At 41.4% G+C, this 20,925-nt stretch overlaps 1 protein-coding gene across 2 annotated transcripts in view; it reads left to right on the top strand.

The window, feature by feature from the left end:
- The window catches only part of LOC147712934 (cytosolic phospholipase A2 gamma-like), a 646,694-nt gene extending 640,255 nt beyond the window's left edge, over positions 1–6,439 (top strand). Inside the window, exon 17 of one of the 2 annotated variants that reach the window (XM_086920395.1) lies at positions 5,899–6,439. In XM_086920395.1, the coding sequence (XP_086776521.1) occupies positions 5,899–6,065 (167 nt within the window). In that variant the 3' untranslated portion in view covers positions 6,066–6,439. The remainder of the gene's footprint in view (positions 1–5,898) is intronic. The other variant, XM_086920396.1, reaches the window with a different exon arrangement.
- Positions 6,440–20,925: the final 14,486 nt, after the last annotated feature.

Raw genomic sequence — 20,925 nt, 5'->3', positions numbered from 1 at the left:
TGATACAACAATTCAAACCCCAACACTCGCTTCCAGCGCGAGTGTTCATGCAGTTGATAGGCATGATGGCTTCCTGCATCTCCATAGTCCCGCACGCAAGACTACATATGCATCCGCTTCAGGAGTGCTTAGCACGTCAGTGGACTCAGGCTCACGGACAGTTGAAAGACCTAGTGTTGGTGAGCGGTCGGGCATACAACTCTCTGCATTGGTGGAATCCACAAAACCTTTGCAAGGGACGACCGTTCCAAGAGCCTGTGCCACAGATCATCCTGACGACGGACGCTTCTCTCCAGGAATGGGGAGCTCATGTACTCCATTACACTGTGCAGGGACTATGGACACAACAGCAGTGGAAGATGCACATCAATGTTCTGGAACTGATGGCAATCTTCATGGCACTAAAGGCCTTCAAAGTACATCTGTGCAACAAGGTCGTGTTGATCCGGACGGACAACATGACGGCCATGTACTACATTCAGAAGCAGGGAGGAACACACTCTCCACAGCTGTCTCATCTGGCTCAGAGCATGTGTAAGTGGGCCATTCAAAGGAACATCTTCCTCATGGCGGAACACCTCCCAGGCAAGGACAATCAGATGCCGGACCTGCTCAGCAGGTACAGCCACCAAATGCACGAGTGGGAGATACATCCATCAGTACTCCACCCGTACTTCCAAAGGTGGGGTCATCCAGAGATAGACCTGTTCGCCACAAAGGAGAACGCAAAATGCCAAAGCTTCGCCGCCAGGTTTCCACATCCACAGTCGCAAGGCAATGCGATATGGATGAACTGGTCAGGCAAATTAGCGTACGCTTTTCCCCAGCACCTCTGATACCGCTGGTGGCACGCAAGCTCAGGCAGCACTCGATGACTCTCATCCTGGTTGCTCCAACGTGGGCTCGCCAACCATGGTACACCACGTTTCTGGAACTGTCCGTGGTACCGCATCAGAGGCTGCGGCTCACACCCAGCCTTTTGACGCTGAGCCATAGCGACAATCAGGATCCAGATCCGCAACAGCTCAACCTTGCGATCTGGCTCCTGAGGTCTCAGAGTTTGGCTACCTCAACTTACCTCCTGCCTGTATGGACATCATCCGGGAGGCAAGGAAGCCCACCACTAGAGCATGCTATGCGGCAAAGTGGAAGCGGTTTGTCATTTATTGTGCAGACCACAACATTAACCCGCTAGATGCATCTATTCAGAACATCATTTGTTATCTTTTACATCTGTACAAATGTAATCTAGCCTATGCTTCCATTCGCATACATTTATCCACAATGGCTGCTTATCTCCAAAACAGGCAGCACCTCTCACTCTTCAGGGTGCCTGCCATTAAGGCCTTTCTGGAAGGACTCAAACAAGTAATTCCTCTGCGGACTCCACCAGCTCCTGAGTGGAACCTCAATGTGGTCCTCACCTGGCTGATGGGTCCCCCTTTTGAACCACTGCATTCCTGCGAGATTCAATTCTTGACATGGAAAGTGGCTTTCCTTATAGCGATTACGTCGCTGCGACGAGTTAGTGAACTCCAGGCACTAACTATCCAAGAGCCATTTATTCAAATCCATTCTAGCAGGGTGGTGCTTCGCACTAACCCTAAATTCCTTCCTAAGGTAGAATCTCAGTTCCATATTAACCAGACTATAGAACTACCCGGGTTCTTCCAAAATCCTGAGTCATTGGCGGAGAGAATGCTCCACACGCTTGACTTCAAAAGGGCCCTAATGTATTACATTGATAGGACCAAAGATTTTAGAAAAACTAAACAACTCTTTGTTGCCTTTGCGCCACAACACAAAGGTAACCCCATTTCCAAAGCTGGTATAGCCAGGTGGATCATTAAATGTATTCAGATCTGCTATCTGTAAGCCAAGCGTACTCACCATTCCACCACGGGCCCACTCCACCAGAAAGTTGGGAGCCTTCATGGCTTTCCTTGGAAATATTCCTTTGGAAGACATATGTAGAGCAGCCACATTGTCTACCACACACACATTTACAAAACATTATTGTGTTGATGTGCACTCTAGCAGCAGGCAGCTGTAGGGCAGGCTGTTCTAAAAACACTTTTCCAAACTGCTGCAGCTGGCACGGGCGGCCGCCGTTAATGGAGGGACTGCGATGTATTCTATGCACAGATATGAATTCAGCAGCCCACATGCCTCGAACCGAATATGCTACTTACCATTATGCATCTGTTCTTGGCATGTAGGGCTGCTGACATTCATATCGCCCGCCCTCCTACCCGGCGCCTGTAGCAGCTGCAGAATTCACATATACTTCTAGCATGGTCATCATTCACTTAGTTTCACTCCATCTTGGCCACAATGGCTAAAAACAATCTGAGGATGGAGTCGATGCCCATGCGCACTGTAGTCCAGGGGAGGAGCCACCTATCTTGTGATACTTCGAAGACTCTTCCAGGACAACAATGTGCGATCATCCGGACCCAACACTAGGCGGCGATCTATGCACAGATATGAATGTCAGCAGCCCTACATGCCAAGAACAGATGCATACTGGTAAGTAGCATATTTGTTGTGTACATGCCATCTCTTGCTAACCCCTCTTTAGTGTCCCCACCTGCCCTCTTTGAACCGGCCACCTCAGGGTCAATTTCAGAAGCAATATCTCCTTGGAGACGGCTATGCTTCCCTGAGAAGCCTTTGCCCTGCTGTCGGCTGTTACATCGTCTGCATGCAGTGGTTCAGGTTGGTCCCTAAGTCAATCAATCTCATCTATTGAATTAAAAATACCTGAAATCTATTGTAAGTGGGGATTGGAAAGCTGTCCCAAAGCTTGGGTAAAGTTGTGAGCTGTATTATGTTTTGCTCTGGAGCAATCGATCATTCGCACTTTGCGTTGATTGCCTGACCGGCCCCTATAAAAATAATCTAACGGGAGTAGAGTTGTATTATATTCCCAGTTAGAAGGCAGAGGTGCCTTTAGGATTGAGTCCCTAGCCCAATCTGGTGTCCTGAAATTGATAACGATACAGTCACCATCAATTTCCTTTTTACTGGGGCCCAACCAACCTACTCTCTGAGTCATGATTATCTGATTTGCCCTGTGCATGGGAAAGCCACAGTTTCTTGAAAGCCAATGTAATGTTTTATTTTTGAGTGTTTCTTGATTTTCGGGTTGAGTAGGTGTTAGCTTCGGTACATTAGCAAGAATAACTACGTAAGCACTACTCTCAGGGGGTACATTTATCACAGCAGGAATTGCATTATAAATGTTTTGCACAGGAACTGCCCTGCTCATGTTATTAAGTTCTAAGCTGCCTTTCTTCATTTGTTCTACTGAACCTATATGCCCTGTGATCATAGGATGGCCATTAGGGGGTCGTTTTTCCGGGACAGTGGCTGTGCTATTTGGTGCAGGGTGACTAATTTCTCTCGGTCCGCCACTAGCCGGTTTATTTATAGATTTTTCCATGGGGACATTTTTTTTGAGCTGACTTAACTTGTGTGTTCATGTGTGTCAGCATATCTGAATTGGCTATGCCCAACTTTTCTAGGTTCCCTACATTTTGTCTACTAGGATCTTAAGTCTTTCCACTATCGGCAAAGTGAGTTACTTCACTAACTGCTCAAGTTGAGTCATAAGGTCCGCTACATTTAGGGATGATATTTCTTGTTGGACAATACACCTATCTTCATTAAGCTGCGGATCAGTACTATGATGTGGCTTACTCTTGTCACCTTTTTGTTTCGAAGAAATGGGTAATATTTTCTTCTGTTTACCCCTTAGTTTACCCCTAGATTTATTTACAATCCGCAATTTCCTGCTAGGTGCCGGTTTACCTTTAGAACCTTTGCCACTTGGGCTTTGTGGGGGAATCACGATATCTGTCTTGTCTGCTAAGTTAGTATTATTATTACTACATTCATCCAACCCCTCCATATCATCTGACACATTAAAAGAAGCGATTCCTCATTTGACCGCATATTGGGGGTTAGTGACAACCTACTTTCCCGAAATGTAAAATCAATGGGGGATGTTTGTTGTAGTATAGTAGCGCAATTAGAATCTTTCCCCGGAAAGTCTGTGTATGTGTCCATAAGAATGGAATCCTGTGAATACGCCGTGGCTATGGATGTATTTACATGTGTATTTTTATCTTGTGTGGGTTGAGTTGGTAAACACATGCTTGGGGGTAGTGAGAGACGCCTCTCAGTGCTCTCTATTGCAGTAACAACAACCCCTATAGTTTTTTGTAACATCCTGTCTATCGCAGTCAGGCTTGGAAGTGGGGTTGTTGCTTGTGCTTTTTTCCTCGATGTGGAGCGAGTTGGCATAGGAGTGCTTTTACCCATATTTGACCTTATCACCTATAGATGTACTATATAATACTACAGTTTGCTTACAGTCTAATGTTTCAACACAATTTACCTGGTACAAAGTCCCAATGAAAGAGCCAAGAGAGGTGGCCCTGCCCGGCCTCTCCCGGCCCCGGATGGCCACAGACGGCCCGCCCTTTGCCCGGGCTTAGCCCGGCGCTCTCGCGTGCGCCCGCGACACGGGAAATGGCCCGGCAATTTAAGCGCCTCCTGGAGCGATGAGGCTGTGTGCGGCTTCCGGCCGAGGGTGCCGCTGGGGTTTGTAGTCCTCCCCGGCTCACCCCCTCACAGCGGCCGTATTGATGGTAGTAGGCTTACGGCGACAGGAGGGGAGCTGACAAAGCAGCGCTGGAATTGCGCAACCGATGAGAGGTGCAGGCCGCAGTTCAAGTGCCCCCGGGGAAGCAGTTAGGTCTCTCTGGACAGGTCGCAGATCATCCAGGTTTCGATAAGTCTCCCTGCTCTGGCGCAAATGGCCTGGAAATTTAGGTGCCTCCTGGCGCGATGAGGCTGTGTGCGGCTTCCGGCCGCGGGTGCCGCTGGGGTTTGTAGTCCTCCCCGGCTCACCCCCTCACAGCGGCCATAATGATGGTGGTAGGCTTACGGCGGCGGGAGGTGAGCTGACAAAGCAGCGCTGGAATTGCGCAACCGGTGAAAGGTGCAGGCCGCAGTTCAAGTGCCCCCAGGGAAGCAGTTGGGTCTCTCTGGACAGGTGGCAGGTCATCCAGGTTTCAGTAGGTCACCCCCACTGCACCCAGTCTTCCTCTCCCTCTTCTCCTTGGCCTTCCCCAACCCCGTTGTTCCTTGCTGGGGGTCTGTGGGGGGTTGTGGAATTTGAGTTGGCCTCTGCACTGGGTCAGGGTGCATCCATGTTGCTACATGCTTTCGCTTGTTTCTGGTGTATTTTTTCTGTGGGTTTGATGGTGCATTGTCCCGCCAGACGTGTGGGATTTGCAGGACTGTGGCAAATTTTCTCAGATTTTTATTATGCGATTTGCATAATTGCATGTCTTTTTGTAATGGATGTTGAAAGTTGTGTTACGCTACTCTTGTGTTAGTTATCACACGTTCTTGTGAATATACCCGTTAATTGCTAGTTGCTTTGCTGATTAAATCAGGTTTGTGGTAGAGGAAACACTGGTGTCAATCCTTATTAAATCCCACCTCTGAATCATGGATTACTGCAGCAACCATGTCAAGAAGCCTGCCTACTCTCAATGAAATGTTTCTTAGCATTACACCTAAAAAGAATGCCAGGAAATGGAAGACTATTCATTTGAATTATTTTATTATGATATGTTTGGTGATTATGAAATCGTATTTCAATCTTTTTGGCTTGAGATAAAATAAGCTTCTTCTCAGCTTTTGGCTGCATGTTTACTTTGCTGCAACAGACCCTGTCTGATTCATGTCTCTGCTGCAAATGTCCGAGTCTATGCCTATTAATGCCTGTATTCTGATCATTCCGATTGATTGAACCACTCCCAGCAGTCAGTAGGTGCTGAAAATATTTGTTTTCTCACGTTTTTTTTCCATGTACATTCTTAGGTGAAATACAGAAGTACAGAGACACGTTCTCAACATTCACAGCTTCGTATGGAAAAAATAACGTAGAAGACCTTCTGAAGGTATCCAAACTAAATGTGCAGAAGAATAAAAACAAAATACTGGAAGAGCTCTCCAAGGCCGTTCTTGCAAGAACATCAGAAATATAAGTGCTATTAATCTTTTGCTTTTGGTAAAAAATGGCCGATATTTCACTTATAAGCTTTGTACAACAACACATTTAAGTAAGAGACCCCAGTAAATCATAAATCCAGCTCTTATAAGCTTTGTTCACTGTCAATTGTCAAATCTCGTAAAAGTACATATCTAGGTGTATGCCAGCGATATGTTCCACTCTTCCATATATTTTTCCAGCACTCGATGAGTGTTTACTTTCTCATACCTGTTGTTTTTCAAGTACTAATGTTTAATTTGATTTTCTCGTATCTGTGATTCATGTTCTAAAAACCAAATAAAGTATATTTTAAATAAACATGTTATGCCGATTTCAGTATTGGAAATCTAGTAAAGTGATTTTTGAGTTAAATTAAGTGAAATTCTGTGTTGCTTGATCAGTAGTGTTTAGGGCATGAATGAGAAAGGATAACATTCAGACTAGTAAGGTAGGAAGGTGAATCCAAACGGTTCATTATAATAAGCATCTGCGTTTAAAAACGTTAGAATGGGAAACTGAACTGGGAATGATATCCAAATCCATGTTTATGGTGGGCGGAGGAGATAAAGGAATATAGGGCCTGATTATATCTTTGTTGATTAAGGAACCTTTGTCGCTTTCCGGTGGTCCGACCGCCAACAAACCTTGGTGGTCCAACAGCCGGATTACAATGCTGGCGGGGAGACCACCTTCAGATCTACACTGCCTTCATGGCGGCGGTCAATATTGGCAGTGCCTTAATGGGCACCGTCATGGTAAATTATGATCTGCCTTTCAGTCGACCTTTGAATGGCGGGTACATCACCATGAAAAGGTTGGCAGAGAGGCTGGTAAATGGCCATAAAAAGGGCCCAGGGTCAATAAGCTCATTTGGACTGTGGCCAAGGCCCATGTTGTGCCCCCCATGCTTGCACTCTTGGTGAGCACACTGTTTGCCATGTACAACATGGTGCAGGGAAGCAATGTGCCCAACTTGGCTGCCGGCATTGGCTTCAGGCTTTCTCCAAGAGCTGAAGCATGCCCCTGCCGTGGCTGCACCACTGGCACATCGCCAGCCCAGCACTGATGTCGTAATGCGGCAATCGGGATGCTTCCGGTTTGGTGGCGTGTTCACAGAAAACTCGTAATCAGGCCCATAATTTCGGTGTGGAGGATAACAGTAAAATTGGATTGCCTTGAACGGTTAATAAGGCAGACTCAGAAGGACTGAAGTAGGATGCAGGAATGTTACCGCAATAAAGAGTCCGTCAATCTTACCAGTCCTATAATTTGAGCAATACATTTTCTTCTTCAGCCTCTTTAGGTTTGGTGATATCATGGTTGCTTAGTCACAAGCCATAATAACAACTATGTCATCACCTATATAGTGCTCACTATTTCTTAATGAAATTCCTTGCTACAGTCTACATATCTCATTTTGTCTTTTCTAGGCACTTGAACAAACAAATGAATACTGCAAAGGCAACAATATTCTTTTCTACATTTTTAAAGGTCCCAATATCAATTCAGTGTTACAAATACCAATTTTCAACACAGAACTGTGCAGGTCAGCTTTTATAACTCATGACAAAATAAGTTTACATTCTGTTGTGCATTTTAGTTTCATAGAGTGCCACGTGAAAGGTTTTCATTGCAAAGAGCTGTGCAAAAAAAAAAGTTGAGGGGTCTTGAAGAGGTGAGCCTTGAAGCCAACAATAAAGAAAGAATGCTGGTCCTATTTCTGCCGTCCATGCTGTGCAATCTATGTCTTCAGGAAGGATTTGTGCACAATTGCTAGCTATCTTTATTGCATTTAGACAAAACCCTAAACAGAAAAGTAGACAAGGCATAACAATCGCATATTTAAAAACATAAATCTATAAAACTTTCAATATTTATAAAATCCCTAAAGGGGACTCTGTATATAAACTAAAAGATGTTTGGTTTAGAGTGCTCATAAAATTGCAATGTATTCCTTCAAGTTAACTGTAATATCATTTATAATTATTCTTTAGTCTATCAGTATTTTTATTTAAAAGAGCTGCTACTGGGACCAGTGAACGGGAAATGGAGCTTCCATAAATTTCTCTGTAGTGCCCTGCAAATCAGGAGTTGTGATGGGGCAGCATTGATCTATAGGCACTGGAACTGGTCCCTGTCCCTTGCTTTCCTGGCTGTGGGACCGCCCAGTCACCGCATCCATGTCATAATCTTCATGATAATACTGTCGGCTCCTGGGTCATCAAAATAATTTACACACTGTCTATTTAATGATGCATCCTCCGACTGCATCCCTTCTTTTCCAACTCCCCCTCTCTCACATCCTCTATATCCTCGACCTCTTGGTGCCTCGCCTTTGTGCGACAGCTCCGGGCACTCATTTCGCCAATTCTTCTCCTTTTTACAATACACACATTGGTTAAGCCCAAGGGGCGCATTGGAAGCACCACCCCTATTGGACCGAAGTAGCCGCTGGGCCGATCCTGAACCTCATCCTCTGCCCCTCGCAACTTGCTGTAACAAAACCCTCATCTTTAAATCCTTTGACTTTTTCTCCACCTTTTCTTTAGCCTCATTTTCTCTTTGCTCATAATACTGAGCCATACTCAAGATCACTGACAGTGAGGATGTAGTCCACATGCTTTCAGAAGCCTGCATTCTGGCTGCAATCTCAGGAAGCAAATTAGTAACAAATCTATTAATGAACAACCGAACAATACCGTCCAACGATAAATCCTGACCACTGAAATCCAAAAACACCCTCCTCAAATCTAAGAAAGAAATCAGACACACTTTCATTCTTCTGGCGGCATGCAGTCCACTTATCCCAATCCACTTTATTTGGGGAAATAAGGGAGTGCATGTATGTTATAATATGAAAGAAATCAGACACACTTTCATTCTTCTTCCAGCTGCTGGACCCTCAGAAAAACCCCACTGCATATTACAGAGAATTGACAGAGGCGGCCTCGTCCACTCTGATGATGATAGCTGATATAGAATTGTTTTTCAGCTTTTTTGTACCAATTGATACATGGAGGCAGGTTCATACGCAAGACCATACACTGGAATTAGGAGGTACCTGGAAAGAGATTAAGGCATGGGATAGAGAGGGTAAGCCTGGTGACCAGCTGAAAGTGGAGCTGCTAGATTTACCAGGTCATATTGTAACATGTTTTAAAAGGTCTGAGGGGGCCCTTTTTGCAGAGTGCCTGTTTGGGCACCCATCGAAGGACGTGGTCCTCTAAGGGCCCGCAGGTTATTTCCACAACCACCCGCCAGCTATGCCTTCCCAAATGAAGAGTCGGTCAGTCATTAGAGAATACAAACTTACTTTATTAGTAGTTCTCTGCAGAGAGAGCCCCGGTCAGACCTGCACCCTATGATAGACTCTGAGGGGGACTGACCCCCAAAGCGCGCTAATACATAATAAAGCTTTCCCAAGACCTCAGCCACGCCTACTATGGAAAAATATCGGCCTGAGCCGGCCATGAACAACGAGGGTACAGAGAGATGAGCTAACACCTACCAGATGGGTGAGTTATCAGTGCTCCAAGGCCAATGTGTCAGGCTTCAACGTCTCTAACGTGGGAAAATAACTACACATACAGAAAGGAATGTATGAAAAGAACATCTATTCATTAGCAAATCTGACTTCAACCTTGGGGAGCAGAGAAAGAATAATAACGATAAACAATTTTACATTTCTACTGAAGCAAGCGAAAAACATATGAGGCCTAGTGTGGCTGCGGCCTAGACAGACTTCTGGTAGTCGCACATTACAACATGGAAGCACACAAGCCAACTAAGCTTACATGCCGTATGAATAACTCAGTGGGTTTCAAAATGCTAATATAAATTGCATCTATTTAGCCACCTAATGCTAACTTATATAATTGATATGGATGCATATTATAAAAGGGAATTTGAAACCTAACATGTATTACCCCTAATATCCTCTGGATTTAAAAAATCATTTTTTAAAATTGAGCCCTGCAGTCTGCCCAGGCCTAGGAATTTGCTTGTAATATTAAAGACCATGTCATGAGTGATGTAATGTGTGACGACATCAGCAGTGCATTGCAGGCGCGCAAGTTATAGTGAGTCCAACTAACTATAACGTGGTAATTTCAATGGTTTTATGTCCGTAAAATGTCCAGCTAACTATAACTGGTGTGAAACCTCTGGTTTTTTCAGTGAATTTCATAGGTTTTTTTAAATGCTAATTCCTAACTATAACTGGTTTGAAACCTATGGTTTTTTTCAGTGAATTTCAAAGGTTTTTTAATAGCAAATTTCTATAGCTATGAAATGTAATATTTTTTAAAATGAATCGTATATTGTATATTTATGTAATACTATTTTTTTATGTATGTTCATATTTTTATTTTTTTATTTTTTTGCCCTGGAGCGCTCCCGTACCGGTAAGCGTACCAGTAAGCGCTGTCATCCAGTGCGCCCCGGTGCGCGTACCGGGGCGCGTCCCATTAGCGCACCCAAAAAAAAATAATAAAAAAATAATGGAGTGAGCATAAAGAAAGGGGACAGAAAGAGTGGTGTAAAGAGAAAGAGAGCTAGAGGGAGGAACTTAGACAGGCTGTGTAATAGATAGTAAGACAGAGAAAAGGTGTTAGAGGAAGTAACTGAGAAAAGAAAAGACATGGGGAGTGACAGAGAGAAAGGACAGAGCAAGAAAAGGAAGGAGTACCAGAAAGGGACTAAGTGAACCAGAAGAGAAAGGTAAGTGAGGGAGTGTGGGTGAGCAGGGGGACTGAAAGAAGTTGAATGTGGTTGGAAAGTAAGGAAAAGAGAAGTAAACATGGAGGATAAGAATAAGTGAGGGAAGCAGAGTAAGGAAACAGGGGTGAGGTAGGGTGAGAGAAAAGTAGTGAGGTTAAAGCAAAGGGTGATAACAAACGAATTTTTTTTCGTTACACTTACCATTTAATTAATGTTAACTTAATTACATGTTTTTACTACACTTTGTATCTGTGAAAGAGAGAAGAAAAAATAAGTTATAATTAGTAAAATATATATTTTAAAATAGAAGAGACAGGTCAAGAGGTAACAAATCATAAAAGTGTACTAAGAAATAAAGCAAGAGTGAAGGATACAGAAAGGGAAATAAAGAAATGTAGAAGGACAAAAAGAGGGAAAAAGAAATAGGAGAGCAAATTACTAAGAGTAAGACAGATAAAATCAGTGACAGAGGAAGAGAAGATGAGAGAAATGAACTGAAGGTACGTAAGATACTAAAAGAATGTGAGTTAGCAAAATTAAATCAGGAAAGAGGAGTAAATAAAATGGAATGAGTGAGAGGGAAAAGAGTCTGAGGATCCATTTACAAGAAAGAGGAATGGAAGATGATTGAGAGTGAGTGAAGGGGAATCACAGAATGAAGGGATGAAGGGAGTGAGGATAATATAGAAGGATTGAGGGAAAAGGAGTGAGGAATCAAGTACACAAAGGGACTAAAAGAAGGACTGAGTGAAGTGGAGTACAATGAATGAGAAAAGGAAAATAAGTAAAGGAGCAAAAGAAGGAAAGAGATGGGAAGAGGACTAAAGCAGTGGTACTGAGAGAATGTGATTCATTGATAAAAGTAAAGAGAAGGACACTGAAAGATAGGAAATGCGGGGTAGTATTGGAACCGGAGTAAAAGAACTGGGGTGAAGAATGATGAGAGCGGAGCAGTGAAGTTGTTGTAAGAGAAATGATAGAAGGTAGATAAACACAAGTGAGCATAACACAACGAGAGTGAGAGACTGAGGACATAGAGGTAGTGAACGAAAAAAGAGGACAAAAGAAAGAAGCAAATAAAGATAAGTGAGGGAGAATGGGTGAGTTATAGTGACAGAGTGCGACAAAAGAGGTGAGTGAGTAAAGAGGAATTAGTAAAAGAGCAAAGGAGGAAAAGATGGAAAAAGGAAGTTAAGTAGACAGACTGAAAGCTGAAAAGTGGTACAAGGCCGAGAGGGGATGCAGACAGTTGAAATGGGATTGAGGGGTTGTGAAAGAAGTGGAGTAAAGGAACAGCGATAAAACCGAGTGAGAGAAAGGTAGTGTGAGTGAGTAAAGAGAGCTGAAAAAGTGTGGAACAAGTAAAAAAAAAAAGTGTGAGACAATGGGAATACAATATAAAATACACAATACAAACTATAGAATAACTTCTACAACATGTTAGATAGTTTATTTTTGCTGTTCTCAGAATATATTGAATTTCACTAAAAACAGTGAGTTCAAACTATTCATCATATGACAGCGGGAAAAAAAAAACACAATCTAAAAGATTGTGTTTTAAAAAACCCATATAAACTTACAAATCATATATGTACACTAATCTTTTATTCACGTACTTTTCCTTGAGGCCAAATAGTAGATCGTGAAGGTCCTTTTCGTTGGAAAATACTCCCGTCTTCATAGTCCAATTACCTTTACTTAAATTTTGGTTCTAAAAACACTAGGTAAGAATTTTTTAAGGCAAACGTTGTTTGTAAGTCAAATGTGTATCATTGCAGTAAGACCAACCTTTTCGACATTTTAAATGAGCTGTATAATGCCCTGATGTTGTCGAAGGACCGTCATGATAAATAATAGCTACAGTTGCAAAGGTTCTTCCTGAAAGTGATAACTGAGAAGCCACGAAATTTTTAATACAAGTTGTCAATTTAGTTCCATCAGGTCTTCATCGTTGGAATACTAAAATGAAATACTGACCATAAGTTTGTATAAATAATGTAGACAGCATTGGACACTTACATTGGGTACACACCATATTATGATCAGCTGCTTTAACTAGATTATTAAATGACACTGATTTGCAGTCTGGTAAAGTCAAATATATAAATCTTTCAGTGTCTATTCTAGTAGTACTTGATAAACTACAATCGTCGCAGTCATGCTGCCATTGATAAGAAAGGCTAAAAAGATTTTCTACATCTACACCTTCATCTTCCAAAACACCAAACATATATATTAAAAATTCCTGACAATCCTGCTGAATGTTCTGTGAACATTTTTCTTGACCAGAACATATGTCTAAAATATTTCGAATTTCTGTAACACTTTCTATTTTTGCTCTATCACTGCTACATTTCTCAAACACAGAATTCAATAAACCGCACAATCTTTGATCCCGATTTTCAACAATCTGTTCTTGTAAAGTTTGTAGAAAAAAACATTAACCACTACATTAGCATAGCAGTTGACACCAGAACTGTTTTCAAACAAATACAACATCTTCATTAGAATCCTTTTTCTTTCTGTTTACAATTACATTTTCATCTACTTTTTGTCTTTTTGCTACTACCTCACTGCAATTATTCTCATTTCTTCTTTTTCGGCCTACCACACGTTTTTCAAACGGAGGATATTGAGGCAAATATGGAGCATACTCTCTTCTTAACCTATTGTATTCTTTAACACAATCTAGATCTACACAAATATTTGTCTCATCACACTTAATCAAGTACAATCCTGATAAAGTTCTGACTCGTGATAATGCCACATATGCCATACCCTCTTTAAACACAGAACTTCCAATGTTAACCAAAGCACTATCTACACTTAAACCTTGAGATTTATGAATTGTCACAGCATATGCCAAACAAACAGGAAACTGTTTTCGGCGAACATATAAGTCTTTTACAAGCAAAAATATACAGAACAATGACTGATTTGTTGTACTTGCTCAAGGCCATCAAATTACATTTTTTTAAATTCAATTCCATCTCTATAATTCACAAAATTAACAACATGACCCATTGCTCCATTTACCAGACCTCTTTCACCATTTAAATTCCTTCTCAAAATGATACGACAATTTAAACACACATTCAGAGTCTTTTCAAAACCAGCTGTTTTAGATATACTCTTCTCTAATGAATCCAATTTTGATTTCAAATTTTCTGACAAAATAATTGTTGCTCCCATATGCTCTATTTTATCTATTGCTTCCAGTTTCACAATCTCTTCATTTTCTATTTTTAACATTTTGTTGTTGAAGAAGGGTTTGCCTCATTAAATAAATATATTTGAACCTTTCAGAATGATGTCACCTGCGTTACCTCAGATTAGGAAGCAGATTGAGGTTCTTTCTTGTTGGTTTGTGGCATGTTGTTTGGAAATGCTTGATATCAACATATGCTAGATAGAGGAATTGTCTTTTGTGAAATAGGGAGGTTTCAGTAGTGAAATTGTATGCTTGTACATAGTACCTGTGCTGTGTTTCTTAAATGTGATGCGAAAAACGATTTTGGGGCAAATGGATGGTTTTTACATTTTTGAGAAGGAATAAATAGTGTAGATGAGGTGAGACCTGTCCAGGGGTGTAGATGAGGTGAGGCCTGTCCAGGGGTGCAGATGAGGTGAAGCCTGTTCAGGGTTGTAGATGAGGTGAGGCTTCTACAGGGGTGCAGAGGAGGCGAGGCCTGTGTCTAAGAATGCAGTGGGGGAGAGGCTTCATGAAGTCCAGTCCACTGCATTCTTAGACACAGACCTCACCACCTCTGCTCCCCTGGACAGGCCTCACCTCCTCTGCGCTTCTGGACAGGCCTCACCTCATCTGCACAATCTGCTTCCTAATCTAAGGAAACACAGATGACACGTGCAATCATGTACACAGTATCTAAACCTTGTGAATAATGGAAAACCAATTCATGTGCTCTAAATCAATTTTTACATAACCTTTAAAAAACAGAGCACAGGTCATATGTACATGCATTTCATTACACTACTGAAACCTCACTTTTTTTACAAAATACAATTCCTCTATGCTAACATTTTTTACCAAGTATTATCAAGAAATATGACACAAAGGAAGAATAAAAAAGCTTAATGTGCTTCCTAATCTGGTAAATAGATTTTTCAGCATAGAGGAATTACATTATGTAAAGGTTAACCGACTTCCTAATGATTTAGATTCAGTTATATTTAAATTTTATTAAAGTGTACTATCTCACATTAGTGTGAGAAAAGCATCAACTTCTTGAGGTGAAGTGAAATTATGTGTTTTGTTTCTCCACACTACTCTCAAAAAGGCTGGGAACTTCATTTGCACCTGTGCGCCCATGCTTAGCATGTTCTGAATAATTTCAACATTTGCACAAACTGCCTGTAGAAATATCTCTGACAAACCTTTGAACAAGCATTTGCAATGCAATAGGTCTCGCATTAGGAAAGTTTGAGCTATTGGTATTGTAAATTACACATTTTTTATTTGTTTTGTTTTTGTGAATAGCTAAATTAATAACTTTGACATTTACAATGCCAAAAGTTATAACTTTCGCAAATGTGACACCTATAGCATTTGTTTTTATTTATTTTTTTATTTTTCATGTTTTTTTTATTTCCAGGGTTGTTTTCAGATGACACAGCAAATTAGATTTATACATTTGGCATAATCAATACATAAATAACATTATTGTAGACTTCTTATTTTTCCTTCGTTCTTTTCTTCCCCCTCTAAAACATTTACTTCCAGCACAGAGCAAGACCGTAAAGAAAATAGTAAAAGGACAGAGAAGAATATAAAGCGACTAAAAAAAACTCTGATCTTAGTAATCTCATAATATTTGCGATAGGGCTCAACCAGTCTCTAGAAAATCTGTTAAAGCTCCCCAAATTGATGAGCCTATATGCTTTTTTCTTATCCCCTTCACTGCATATAAACTCCATTCTAGTTCATAAATATTATAAAGTTTAGCCCTCCAGAATTCGAACGTTGGGGCCTCTGGCTGTAGCCTTTCCGTGGCGATACATAGCCTGGCGACAGTCATGGCTAAGAATAAGAAGAATTTGTGTTTGCCAATACTGAATCATCATCCACATTTGGATGAGTTCCCAATAACATAAGCATTGAGGATATCTTAATCGGGCTATGCAATACAATGGAAATTAATTTATCCAAACCGTTCATAAATGGGGACAACTTAATGCAATTATAGAATATATGCGACATATCAGCATCTTGATCCCCACAACGAAAACACTTCCCATCGTATCTACTGCCCCAGGTGGCCATTCGCTTAGGGGTATAATATAACCTAAATACCGTTTTATATACTTGAGCTTTTAAGTTAGCTGCCATACAGATCTCCTTGGCCATACATAGAAGAGTATCATGAATGTCGACTTCTGGGACAGCTAACTGATTTTGCCAATAATGATTACATTTATACATATCATCATCTCTGCCCTCAAGCATTAGCGAATATAATGATCCGATCTTTTTCCTGAAACGGATCCCTTTAACTAGTGCGTTTGGTGCAGGTTTAATTTGTTTTTTTAAACAAAAATCGCGGATTTGTAAATATTTAAAAAAAGATGCCTGAGACAATCATATTTTTTTTACCAATATTCCAAAAGTCGCAAATGTAGAGTTCTCATCATATAAATCTCCAATTTTTCTTAACCCTTTATTTGACCATCCCTTTGTGACATTATCCCAGAAAATAGAAGGTAATATTTTGTCCGCAGTGAAAGGGGTGTAATAAGAGATTCTTCCTAAATTAACTAATTTCCGAACATTTCTCCAAACTTTAAAGGCCCAAACTAACACCTTAAAGCGAGTACGCTTGTAATAGTTACCCTCTAGTTCTTTTAATAAACTCCCTTTCGCTTGTTCTCCTATTTGCAGATAAAATATTGAGGGTGAATCTGCTACATCCTCTGTAGGTTCTCCTGTCAGCATAAAGCGCATCCTTTGCAAAAAACAAACATAATAATAAAGCAGAAAATCGGGTAAGCCACGCCCGCCCCTTTCTTCCGGAAGCGTTAGCCATTTCATGGCACGCAGAGTTTTACCCGGGAACCAGACAAATTTCAGACACACAGTCTGAAGCTGATGTAAGTATTTTACTGGAAATTCCAGTGGGATGCTCCGAAATAAATATAATACTTTTGGTAGAATATTCATTTTGATAATATTCCCTCTCCCTATGATAGAAATTTGCAGACGCCCCCATCTTTCCCAAGATTGCTTAGTTTGATTTATTGTTTCTTTCCAGTTGATATCTACTTTTCCTTGCATTTGAGCTCTGATTTCTATACCCAAATATGTGACCTCAGTAGTAACTCTTGAATCGTTAAATTGTATAGTCTCTGTAGATAAGATTTGAGATTTTGCTGAATTTAATTTATAACCAGACCTGGCGCGGCACACTTCTGCTAATTGCTCTATCTCTCTTAATGCCTGCCCAGGTTTGGTGGTTGTAATCGCAATATCGTCTGCGTATGCGAATATTGAGTATGAGATCTCTTTGACAACAAAAGGTTTAATATTGGGTGAATTACGTAAACTAATAATAAAAGCGTTTATAAATAAAGCAAAAAGCAGCGGGGAACACGGGCACCCTTGCTGAGTCCCTCGAGTGATATTAAACTTTTCAGATTTTAAACCCATAGCAACTATTCTTGCGTTAGGTGCCTTATATACCACCTGAATGGCAGCCATAAAAGTTCGTTTTTGACAAATATAAAAATTGAAGAACCCCCGTATTTTAGTAGTTGGTGTATGTAGTTTGTCCATTGTTTTTTTCTTTTTTGGCCCTGAAGAATGTGATTTAAATATCAACAGTCACCGAAACGTACGTAGGCCGTACGCATTAAAGACCCTTATATGTACTATTAACTTGTTACATATACAGAGAAAGAAGGACTCTTTTGTAAATAATGTTCAAATTAAAATGTGATTAATTGTTAGGACCTCTCTCTCATAATCTATAGAGGTCTTTCCAGAACATTTTTTTGTGTCAGTCTAATGTGATTTTTTGTTAATTTGGTCTATATCTGTATTTTTAGATTGGGTTGTAAGTGTAGTGGTATGTATGATGGAATGAATGATAACATGATAAGATGAATTGTTTGTGGTTCTTTTGCTCTAATTGTATTATGTTTTGCTCATTTGGATTTATATAATGTCACTCAAAATCTTTTTCATGTCAACAAAGTAATTTGGATCTATGTATAAATATATAAACCGTAAGGCAAAAAGAGAAAAATTATAAAAATAATATTTTGAATAAATTATATGACTTTTTCTTATATGTAGCATCCTTTCTTAAAATCACTTGTGAAGAATATCACTGAGAAAGCAATATAGGTCTTATCAGAGGTACTTCCTTAGCTTTGGTATTTTTCTCTCGCCCCTCTGGACCTAAAATTACTCTGGGAGAACTCTTCCTTTGACCGTCTTACCTTTTCACAATTTGCAGTTTTTATTCATCAGAAAAAAATCTTCATTTTTTGCACTGACCAAAAATGCATTGAATATATTTCAGTCTCCAAAGGAGTACCACCGGTTGGAACCATATGTTCTTTAATGATTTTTACAGCTTGTGATTAACCATGTGGCATACATCCGTGAATGCATTTGAGTTCTGAACACTAATTAAGGTAGTTGTCGGGTTTGTATCCCAACTTCACTTAAATATCTGTATTTTTCAACCACTGAAGCCTTCGATCTCTCCTTTATTTACAATTTTAAATTCACTCTCTTTCGATTTATCGAATTCAATGTGTAAGGGCGGCTGCCGTACCACATGCAGAGTGCCGGATTCATAAATCTGTCTAAGCGGACTAGGGGTTGCCCTGCCTCTGCAATTGTTTTCTCTTTTTTCTGTACCATCCAATGTGAAAACAAGCCATTAGCCATTTGAACTGGTGTCCAGTGCAATATTTCCTTGGCTGCCTGAAGAATATCCTTGTTTGTGACAGTGTAATATGATCAAGGACCGAGGTCTCCCTCTTGAACCACGTAGTCTAGCTCAAGACCGGTGCCCCAATAATTGGTTAGGTTATTTCTTGTGTAAAGGGTCTTGAATGTAGTTATCCTGTATGAAATCCCATCCGGGAGGTCCAGGGTTTGGAACATGCTATTGAAACACTTATACAAACAAGGTTAGTAACAAAGCCGGGGCGGGCAGACCGAGTCGAGGGCATAAAAACAGCGATTGGAGCGCAGGAGACGCCGTCGCCGTGCGCGGGCACATTGGCTGTCCTTGCGCAAGCTGTGATGAGGACAAGACACGCCAGCCTGCTGCCGCCAAGTGACCCGCTGTGGAGGGAGAGGGACATGCAAGAAGAGCCCGGTGAGTGAGGGGGGAGTAGGGGGAGAAGGGGATGTGTGTGTGTAAGCGCGCGGCAGCGGGGAGGCGGGGGTTCTGTATGTATGTATGTGTGTGTGTGTGTGTGTGCGCGGCGGCGGGGGAAGTTCTCTGTGTGTGCGTGTCTGTATGCACGGCGAGGGGGGTTTCTCTGCATGTGTGTATGCGCGACCGAGGGGGTTGGGGGAATTTTCTGTGTGTGTGTGTATGCGCGGGGGTGGGGGTGTTCTCTATTTGTGTGTATGCGCAGCGGCGGGGGGGGGTTCTCTCTGTGTGTGTGTGTGTGTGTGTGTGTGTCTGCTTACAAGGAGCCATGGGAGACAGGAAGTCAAAAGATCTGGGTTTAATCCATCACCGTTCTTTAGCCCACTCTGCCACCCCAGTTCAGAAATGGCTATATGCAAATCAGTCTGACCATGTGCCTCATGGGAACAGTTCAGCCCGAACTGCCAAGCCATGTCTTCCCTGGACCGGAAACAAGCTTCTGAGGACCGGTTTCTGGCATTCCAGTTGTCTTCAGCCCGGCTTGCTTGAATCCAGTGGCAAAGAGAGCAAGGGCCTCACGTCTGAGCATACCCTGCCACACTTATGGCGGCCAAAAGTGGTACAAAAGGGGGTGGTGATGGATGGAGCATCTGAATCAATCAAACACTCACACCCAGTCAAAAGATTTGGGTTTAATCCATCACCGTTCTTTAGCCCACTCTGCCACCCCAGTTCAGACATGTTTCTCCAGGGCCATAAATAACGCAAAGAACGCTTAGCGCTTTTATATTTATCGCCGTCTATTGCTGGAATTTATCGCCCTGTTAGCACATTATTGACAACACGTTTCTGAAAGGCGATGTACATTCCTGCGATAACAGGGAAATCTCCGTTTTGCAGGGAACATCTCTGGTTTTCCAGCGTTGTTTCCTGCAAAACGGCAATATGCTTGAGGATATGACCCTGTGGTCTCAACACAAGAATCCACCCCCCATGTTACACATACATGAGTCAGGATTTTAACAGATGTTAATTTCTGGCGAAAACTGCAGTTTTCGCTCAAAACTAACGTCTGCTAAAATGCGTGGGCAGCCTTGTAAATATCGCAATGTGCCCCATAGCGATATTTTTCAGGTTGTACTGCTCAGTGATGCCCACTTTGCATCTTATTAGAGATGCAAAGCAAGGCGTCGGGATAAAGGGTGCTAACATGTGCTACTGCATGTTAGCATCCCCTTGTATATAGGGCGCTAATATTATCTCCACTTTTTTGGCTTTTAAAGCCAAAAAAGCGGAGATAAGGCCCTTGTAAATATGCCTGAAGTCCCCTCACACCAGAGAAACATATGATCCTCGAACATAAAAAAAAACTTGTGCTAAGGTGCTCATGTCATCACAAAGGCGATTAGGTTCTATGTTTGGGATTAAACCAAAACATGCAAACAGATGCAACCTTTTCAATGAATGTCTTTAAATAAACTGAATTCTTTCCCAGCTTTTTTGTTGTGTTTTAGCACTGTCAGTGCATCCCCCATAAGCAATTACCACCAAATTGATTAATTTATTTAAAGCGTACTGACTTCTTGTTTGGATTGAGAGCAGGGCGATGCACTTGATGGTTCAGGCACGAGCTGCAACCTGAACCAAGTGTGGCGTGCTACCACACTATAACATTACATTTGCAATACTAAATTTTAAAGTGAAAAATTTAGAAAAATACATTTTATAGAGGAAACAAAATCAATCCTGTGTAAAGTAAAAAAAACTAGGTGTAATTAAGAGGAATGA

The sequence above is a fragment of the Lissotriton vulgaris genome, chromosome 5, assembly GCF_964263255.1.
Source record: "Lissotriton vulgaris chromosome 5, aLisVul1.2, whole genome shotgun sequence".
NCBI lineage: Eukaryota > Metazoa > Chordata > Amphibia > Caudata > Salamandridae > Lissotriton > Lissotriton vulgaris.
This window is presented reverse-complemented; position numbering and strand designations above follow the sequence as displayed.